This window comes from Polyodon spathula, chromosome 16, assembly GCF_017654505.1.
Source record: "Polyodon spathula isolate WHYD16114869_AA chromosome 16, ASM1765450v1, whole genome shotgun sequence".
Lineage (NCBI taxonomy): Eukaryota > Metazoa > Chordata > Actinopteri > Acipenseriformes > Polyodontidae > Polyodon > Polyodon spathula.
The window spans coordinates 14,869,328-14,878,770 of record NC_054549.1 but is presented as its reverse complement, the minus strand read 5'-3'; the positions used below and the strand labels follow the sequence as shown (position 1 = coordinate 14,878,770).

Here is a 9,443-nt window from a genome sequence, read left to right as displayed (position 1 = left end):
GCAATATTTTTAACCCTTTCAGGTATGGCGACCCTTTATGGGGGACGGATAAAAATGCGATTTTTCCCAAATAAGCAAAGGGGGAGAAAAAAAGTTAAATATATTGCAGGGGTTACTGATGCAATCTGTGAGACTACCGAAGTGTTGGGGGCGTGATTCTGACTATTCCACCATAAACTATTCTTCAGACTTTGAACACTTGCGCAAAAGGTTGGTTAAATCTAGACGCTCCCTAAAATACTTGAACAGAAGACCCTCCGGCTTGCTTATTAATAAGTGCACATTGCCAAGAATCATACACTGGCTGAAAGACTCCAAGTGGACTGGACTGTTGTTGGCTGGGGAAGCTTGCAGTAGGTACATTTCAGGATTTCACGGAGTGAAGATTTTAATTAAGCTGGGTAGACAAGCTGGCATTTGTTAATATGTACAATATCACTGCTTGGAGCGAAATCTCTCGCTTTTGTTACTTTTTTCATTAGTATAAATCCAGGGTCATGTCAAGTGTTTTGTATCGGGTTCTAGTTTCAGGGCAGTTACATCTTGTTTTATTAAATGCGAGTGTATGTGGACGATTTCCTGGTTTTGTTTTTACTTATACCGTATGTGTTACTGCAATATATCATGCAGGTTAGACTACACATTAAAAAAAAACAGCTACATGCAGGAACGCAGCACTATATATATATATTTATAACATTTATAAATATCAAGAAACGAGTGGATATACAGTAAGCAGACACTATTTCATGAACACAATTTGGTAAGTTTATTTTCCTTATTACTGATAATAATGGAATGAATAAAATATAATTTTATTTGTACTTATTTATTTTGAGAAAGTAATGGAGAGCAGTGTGCATTATCGATTATAATAAAGACCCTGAGAATAATCGTGTATTAATATGTTATTGCAATCAGGTGAAACAATGTCTCGTAATTTGTCCAAACATCAATATTTTTCAATACAGCTTTTAGGAAGTATTGCAAGGTCCCTCGGGTCATGGAATAACACTGGTTTCTGAAGTAATTTATAATGTCCACCAGCACCCCACTGAAAAATGCTTGGTTAACCACATTATTTATGTAATTATAAGACAGGTATGCAGTCTGCTCTGCATTTCCCCCTTTAGCTGTTTTATTTAATTACGGATGTGTTTATAAATTAATATTACAGCTCCCTTTGATGCAATACCAAGCATCGCCTTCAAACTAAGCCTCCAAAAACAGCTTTCTTATGTGAAACAAATACACACACACACACACACACACACACACACACACACACACACACACACCTAGCATTCACATCTTTCTAATCTGTGCTCATTAGGTTAAAAAAAAAAAAAAAGTAATCTGTCTGTGCCAGATTTTGCGCTCGGCATAAAAGCAGCGCACTGCACTGAATATTCCTAACTTGGCTGGAATGATTAAATTAAAACAAAAAAACAAACAAAAAAAGAACAGTTAAAACTACAGTTTTATTACTTTTCATTTTCAACAATATAAAATATATACCAGTGTTGCCAAGTATATAGGAATATTCCTATTTCCATATTATATGTTTTTGGAGAGATTGGCTGCATGCAGTAACAGAAGTTAACGTGAACCAAAAAGAGGCTGTATGTTGCTTGACTTGGGAACTGTAACATAGTGTGAATGATCGATTTCAGCTCCATGTTATGATATGGGTTTATTCAGCCCGGTTTAATAACTCACAAGACTATATGTCAAATGGATATTCATGTTATTTCTGTTTATCTTTGCATTTAGTTTTATTTTACTAAGTGCTATTTCGTAGCTGTGAAAAACACGGGGCTCCAGTTACTTACCATTTCTCAGAACCACTTCCTGGTTTGTTATATAAGACTACACAGTCTATACAGCTGGCAGTAAAACACCCAGTTTGAACTACACTTTACCACTTAAGATACTTGGAGCGTCTTGAATAAAAGCTCTCCATCTTTCTTTCCTGCCAATATCCTTGGAGCCTCTTGAATGAAAGCTCTCTGTCTCTCCATCTTTCTCTCCTGTCAGGTGCTGTTCTGGGAACGCAGGGTGAGATGGAGAATGTGAAGATGTGGGAGGGTTCTAGGTGCTCCTTGAGCCAGGTAAAGGGGGTGCCGCTGCTGGAGCCCACTGTACAAAACTGGGCATTAGTGGAAAACTTCAGAGCACGGTCAGATGACCTGCTGATTGCCACATACCCCAAAGCAGGTGAGAGGAGGGGAATGAGAGTGGAGAGAGGGCAGGAGAGGACTACGAAGCAATGTGTCATGTGCTCATCAGTGCAACCCGCTCTATCCGCACAGGCACCACCTGGACTCAGGAGATTGTTGATCTGATCCTGAATGACGGAGACGCAGAGAAATGCCGCCGAGCACCTACACACAAGCGCATGCCCTTCCTAGAGATGTTCCCTCTCGTCTCCTTAGAGTCTGGTCGGTACTCCTCCCTCCCCTCCCTCTACAATAGTTTCAATGCCCGGGGAGGACAGTTTCACAATTCTTTTCAGACTGTGAAACTTCCAACAAGCACATTCTACACAAGCATCTCAGAGAGAAGCTGTATAACCTAGAACCAGGGTAGGAGTCTACTCCTGTTTTTCAAATTCCATTTCCCAATTCCTTTGAAGCAATTGGAATTGGGAATAGATATTTTAAAGACATCATAATTGTTGGTACTGTTGAACTGCTTTCATTTCCAGCCAATTTAACTGACTAACATAGACTTCAAAGAAATTTGTCACCACTGTGACAAGCTCATTTTAACAGAATGCTGCCGGTTGCAATTTTGATCAGTGATGGAACTGCCTATGTCCCTGCCTATAACTCTCATTCTCTTACTATCTTCACTCATTCTTCAGGAGTCAGCGACCTGGACAAGATGCCCTCCCCTCGTGTCATCAAGACCCACCTGCCCATTCAGCTGGTCCCCCAGTCCTTCTGGGACAACAACTGCAAGGTACTGCGCCACTCCTTTACATTCAAAGAGCATTCTAGAGAGATTACTTTTGGGTTTGTATTCTCAATGGATTCCAAAAACAAGAATCCACTGTCAATGATGTAACAAACTCAGTGCTAGAGGTCAATCAAAACCATTTTAAGTTACCTGATCACAATTATATTCCCACCCGCAATAAGCCATATATTAAAATGTAGGTGAGCAGAGTGCCAGATCCAAGAAATAAACGCGGGGTAAGACAGTAATCATTACAATAAATATGCATTGAGGCAATCAAAACAAACCACAAAGTAAGAAGAGAAATACTGGATAACAATAATAAATTACGGAACAATAAATCTGATCAATTAATCCAAAAAATAAAGACAGTCCAATTTGAGTCTTTTATGACGAAATGGGCAAAAAAAATGCCCCTTGGCTTAAGCTGTCCATGCACAGAGCATAATAAATGGTGGACCCCCGGAAGGTGCTGATGCCACCACTGCACATCAAATTGGGCCTTATGAAACAATTTGTCAGAGCTCTAGATAAGGAGTTGGCAGCCTTCCAGTACCTTCAAGACTTCTTCCCTAAGCTGTCTGAGGCAAAGGTCAAAGCCGGTGTCTTCGTCGGACCACAGATAAAGAAGATCCTGGAGTGCAATGAATTCCCCAAGAAGCTCACTAGTAAGGAGAAAGCGGCTTGGAACAGCTTTGTCACAGTGGTTCGGGGCTTCCTGGGCAATCACAAGGCCGAAAACTACGTGGAGCTGGTTGAGACTCTGGTGAAGAACTACGGCACAATGGGCTGTAAGATGTCCTTCAAAGTCCATATCCTTGATGCTCATCTTGATAAATTCAAGGAGAACATGGGAGCGTATTTGGAGGAGCAAGGCGAGCGCTTCCATCAGGATATACTGGACTTCGAACGCCGCTACCAAGGACAGTATAACGAGAACATGATGGGAGACTACATTTGGGGGCTGATTCGTGAAAGTAATTTATAGTATAATCGTAAATCTCGAAAAACTACTCACTTCTAAATCTTTTGTAGTCATTTTTGTATTACTTTAGTATAAATACATGTTAATTTGGATTCATATGTTGTTTTTTTCTGACTTTATGTGAACGAAAAGACACAAATTCGCCCGTTTTCTCATTGGAAATAGGTACATTTCAGAATATCACTGTCCTGGTTACAAAAGCAAAGTTTGTGGGGAATAATAGCTATTTTCTATACTTTTGAGGCATAAGCAATTAGGAAATAACACTTAACAATTAAGTACAGCAAGCAGCAAACTTCCTATGCTGCACAGGTGTAGCTAGTGCTACAATACAACAACATGGTTTATACAGCATTGCAGACCTGAAAACTGTCACTCTGTGTCTGTTCCAAAGGTCAAAGTACTGCACTGTAAATCAGTAATACACCCAACTTACACCTCAGCCATTACAAGGGTTAAAGTCTCAGCACTTTGGGACATTCTCTTTGTTTCACAAAGTACAGAATGCAGACACATAAGATAATGGATTCTTACAATAGCAGCAGTAAAGGAGGTAGTGGAACAAACCTTCCATAATATTAATAATAATAATAATAATAATAATAATAATAATAATAATAATAATAATAAACAAACAAATTATAGCACTTTCCATCCACGCATCTCAAGGTGCTTAACAGAAATTAAACACAACCATTAAACATACAAATACAAGATTAAAATACCATTCAATAAAAGTATTATCCCCAAAAAGTATAAATTTAGTAATACAGTACAGAAATGTTAATACAAAATAAACTAGTCAGTATTAAAATATCAAGATTAAAATGCAATAAATCAACAATGCTATTAAAACTAAGTTTATACTGAGTCAGAGTCTCTTCTTGATTTTGCCTGTGGGTTTCATTAGGTGCATAGGTGTGAAGTCTTGCTCTTCTAACTTGCTGCAATCCTGCATCCTGGGTTCTCAAGGTGTGATTGAATAAGCAGCTCAGCTAGACAAGTAGGAGCTAAGCCTTTATAGCCTTATTGGTTAATAATAAAATTTCACTGGACATCCCCTTGTGTTGCAGGTGATCTACATGGCCCGCAATGCGAAGGACAGTGTGGTGTCGTACTTCCACTTCGACCGAATGAATCGCATTCAGCCTGATCCCGGGCCCTGGGACCAGTACCTTCACAAGTTCATGCATGGACAGCGTGAGTGCACATTCACTGAGGGGGCATTAATATAACATGCATGTTCTCTGAGGGGGCGTCAGTAAACGCATACTCTCTCCAGGGGGCGCCAATTAACGTGTATTTTCTGCAATTGGCAATATTTTCCTCACAGCAGGGGAAGTGATAAGGTGACGGGAAGCAGCAGTTTAATCTAATCTACATCTCTGTCCTGAAGTAAGAAATCAATGGTGCTGGTGCTAATATCAAGTTACACAATGGAATGGGAAGCCTTGGTTAGCTCTCCTTAAATCTGTGGGTCTTATTTGCAAAGCTTTAAAACCAATCATTAGACAAAGCTTTATGATGATGCTTTATAAAACCAATGTTGTTCTAGTGGGCTGGGGCTACTGGTACGACCACGTGAAGGGTTACTGGAGGGAGAAAGAGACGAAGAGGATTCTCTACCTGCTGTACGAGGACATGAAGGAGGTATGAAGGGAGAGAGGGAGACTTGTTTGTGTCTGCTCAGTTCTTAAGGACTCTTCATTACACTTCCAAGGTTACCTTGTAGAACTGCCTTTGCATTACACATTGTTGGGAGTGGTCTAGTGTGTTCTCATATAGAAAAGATTAAGTCCTTTAAGTTCACTCTGTGTTATGCTAACCTGTGCTGTAATAATTAGACATGACTACATCTAGGTAACAAATATGCTATCAACCACCTCTCTGGGATTACTGTTACTGTTGTTTTAAATATAAAATGTATATTAAACTGGGATTTTTAAAAGCTTAACAAGGGAAAGTTGAAAACCCAGACTGCAGCCTTTTAATTTCGTTTCATCCCCCCCTCCTCCTCCCCCCCCCTCTCTCTCTCTCTCTCAGAACCCTCGGGATGAGGTCATCCGTGTGATGCGCTTCCTGGAGCGCTCGCTGCCTGATGACATCATCAACCGGATCGTAGAGCTCACTTCCTTTTCGGTGATGAAAGAGAACCCAATGGCAAACAGCTCCACCGTCCCGTACAGTGTGTTCGACCGCTCAGTCTCCACATTCATGAGGAAAGGTACTGGCAGTGTGACAGTCAAACAGCAAACTGCCCAAGGTCAATTGTGTGGGATTTTTTTTTCTACCAAATTAAAAAAGTCACTTGTTATCAGGATTTGAACCAACTGAAAATGTTCAAATAGGAAAATTAATGATTGTCTAATTTAACTGATGACTTTAGTAGGCCAAACATCCAATTAATTTAAAATAGTAAGAGAAAGGTACACATAGTCACACATGGTCAAATGCACGAGACCGTTTAGAAGTTGTTTAAGATGCCTAATTAAAGCACAAAGAGGTCTAACATTTTCACACACGAATTCCTCTTATTTCTATATCACTGATTACTGACTAGAAATTGAAATTGTTTCCAGAGGTCTTTCATGCAGATAAGTATATAAAGGATATAAATGACATATCCTGATGTGTTCTAATGAATTTGCACTCTACTGTATATAAAGAACTTCTTTAGCAGTTAGGTCATATGTTGCTCTCCATTTAGACAGAAGTGTTCATGATGCACTGAGATGAGCTGTTGGGTTTGCTTGTCTTCTTGCTTTAGGGGAAGTGGGGGACTGGCAGAACCACTTTAGCCCTGAAGAGAGCAGGCTCTTCGACGAGCACTATGAGAAAATGATGTCTGGAACTTCCATACCATTCCGATCCCAACTCTGATGGACCGTCCACAAACTCCAGCACGTGAACACCTGATCTGAGAGACCACTGTGAGACCCCACTGAAAAAAACCTTAGGGACCGTCCACAAACTCCACCACTTCAAACCCTGATCTGAGACCACTGTCAACCCCACTGAAAAAACCTTAGGGACCATCCACAAACTCCACTCTAAACTCCCATCCACTTCCCTGATTTTCAGAAGCATGCTGAAACTGACAGATCAAATGTAATCTAAGCTGCAACAGTGGGTGTATGGGGGGGGGGGGGGGGGGGGGGGGGGTAATAATAATAGTTATTATTCATTAATCAGGTATCTGCAGTAATAACTATCTTTTGTATGTTTTTATTGTATTACTACTCAGCTAAAAACAAAAACATTGGTTATTTTGCTCAGGCTACCCATAAATAAAGTATTGGCAGACCTTTGCATTGTGTTTTTATTCCATCAATATCTATCATTCTATCTCTATAGCTATCTATCGATAAACACAGAACTAAAGAAACACCCACCATACCAAAGTCAATAGGTTGTAAGGCAGCTAGGCACTGACTGTATTTGACAAAGCGCTTGAGCAGTCTTTGAGAGAGGTGAGAGAAGTGGCCATTCTTAAAATATTTCAAAATAAATGCTAACTATAAACAAATCCAATGGATTGCTTTGTATTTACTGACGGGTGCAAAACCAATTACCCTTTGTACACTTTAACCCACTGAGTCACTGCTCTGAGAAGACAAACTGAGACAGCTCCTGCAGTATGTGCTTATGTCCACTAGGCACCTGAAACCCGCTACTGAATTTGTAAAAAAACAACTGCAAACATGTTAGTGCAGTCAACTGGGTCTTCAGCTGGCTTCCACCAGTGTGACCGGTGCTCAGCTAAGCTGCCCAGGCAGGACGACCATCGAACATCGCTTACACATCGGCAGCGCTGTCAGTCCGAGCAGCAAATGCCATAGCCATACTGCTGCACTACCAGAATCAGCTGGCAGAGAGACTGCAGATGAGGGCTACACAGGCAGACACAGGGGAGCTCGAGGCGGTGGCTAATAGGGGAGTGAGGTCAGGCATCAGGGAGGTCGCTGGCGGTGCTGGCTGCCCGCCGGCATTTGTGGCTGACACAAGAAAAGGGCATGGAGACCGAGAAGGTGGCGCTACTGGACGCCTCCATTACACTGGGGCAGACTTTTGGGGCAACCATTGATGTAAGCCTTGAGAGGTCCCACAAGGCCACGGAGATAGCCTCCAAATTTTTGCGCCTTCCGGCTTACCGTCAGCGCCCAAGGTGGCATGGGCAGCCTGCCGGGGTGAAAGGGTCTGAACATCGCCCTCCATCCCAGAATAGACAAGCAGGCAGAGGCACAGGCAGGCCCAGTGGCAGGGGACCTCCGCAGGCCAGGGGTAACCGGTTCTCTTGCTGGAGATCGAGGCCAGGGCCTAAGAAAGACCCACCCCCTCCCAAGCCCAAGGGAGTCAACACCAGAGGGGCCCCGGCTGCCACCAAACCCCCCACAACCGGACTGACCAACGGCAATGACCCATGGCAAGGCTGCACCCAGGGCTGGGTGCTATCAACAATGAGACACGGATACGCTTTGCAATTCCGCATAGGTCCGCCACCCTTCAAGGGTGTGCTCTTCACCACCGTTGAACCAGCAAGGGCGATACTCCTTTAAAAAGGAGCTCGCCAATCTTCGAAGGAAGAACACTATACGCTTGGTCCAAGCGATGCCCTCAGCAACTTTTACTCGAGGTACTTCCTGGTGCCCAAAAGGGACGGCGGTTTCAGACCAATTCTGGACCTCAGAGTCCTCAACTTGTTCCTCAAACAGAGGAAGTTAAATATGTTGACAGCACAGCGTATCCTCCAGTCCGTCCAACCGGGCGACTGGTTCACATCGATCGACCTGCAAGATGCCTACTTTCACCTCCCGATCCGTCCCACGCACAGAAAATATCTGCGCTTCGCCTTTCAAGGCAACATGTACGAATTCTGCGTGCTGCCATTTGGCCTCTCGCTGGTGCCCCGCACATTTTCAAAGTGCATGGATGCAGCACTGGCTCCACTCAGGCTGCGGGGTCTTCGGATCCTAAACTATCTGGAAGATTGGTTGATTTGTGCACAGTCAAAAGCATGCGCAGAGGCGCACATAAAACAGGTCATAGATCATGTGGCGAAGTTGAGGCTCTCAATACATCAACAGAAGAGCAACTTCGTACCGTCTCAGTCCACAGTGTTCCTGGGGATCAAACTGAACTCTGTGAGCATGCTTGATTATGTCATTGGAGACCACACTCTCCCTATTCAGAGAGGACGCTCTCCTACAGGTCAAACTATATCAAAGGTTGTTGGGGCTGATGGCAACCGCCTCAAGAATCCTTCCACTAGGGCTGCTGAGAGGCTCTTGTATGCGTTCCCTCCGCTACCATTAATACCCCTGACACTAGAGAGGATCAGGGTGGAGAGAGCACAGGTTTTTCTGGTTGCACCCAGATGGCCGAGACGCCCCTGGTTTGCTCTCCTCTCCGACATGTTGTCGGATCAGCCGTGGCAGCTCCCGCTGCGCAAGGACCTCCTGAGCCAAGCGGAGGGGCTATTATGGCACCCAAACCCAGC

General features: G+C 43.0%; 1 protein-coding gene across 2 annotated transcripts; it reads left to right on the top strand.

Annotated features, from left to right (window-relative positions):
• Nucleotides 1-247: 247 nt before the first annotated feature.
• Nucleotides 248-7,097, top strand: LOC121328438 (sulfotransferase 1 family member D1-like). Of its 2 annotated transcripts, none has more exons than XM_041273096.1 (8): nucleotides 248-353; nucleotides 2,038-2,217; nucleotides 2,313-2,441; nucleotides 2,867-2,964; nucleotides 5,020-5,146; nucleotides 5,502-5,596; nucleotides 5,990-6,170; nucleotides 6,714-7,097. In XM_041273096.1, the coding sequence occupies exons 2-8, from the start codon at nucleotides 2,064-2,066 to the stop codon at nucleotides 6,824-6,826; spliced, it is 897 nt and encodes a 298-aa protein (XP_041129030.1). In that variant the 5' UTR covers nucleotides 248-353; nucleotides 2,038-2,063; the 3' UTR covers nucleotides 6,827-7,097. The 2 variants fall into 2 exon arrangements, with proteins under 2 accessions (XP_041129030.1, XP_041129031.1); XM_041273097.1 differs by having other exon boundaries at nucleotides 254-357.
• The last annotated feature ends 2,346 nt before the right edge of the window (nucleotides 7,098-9,443 follow it).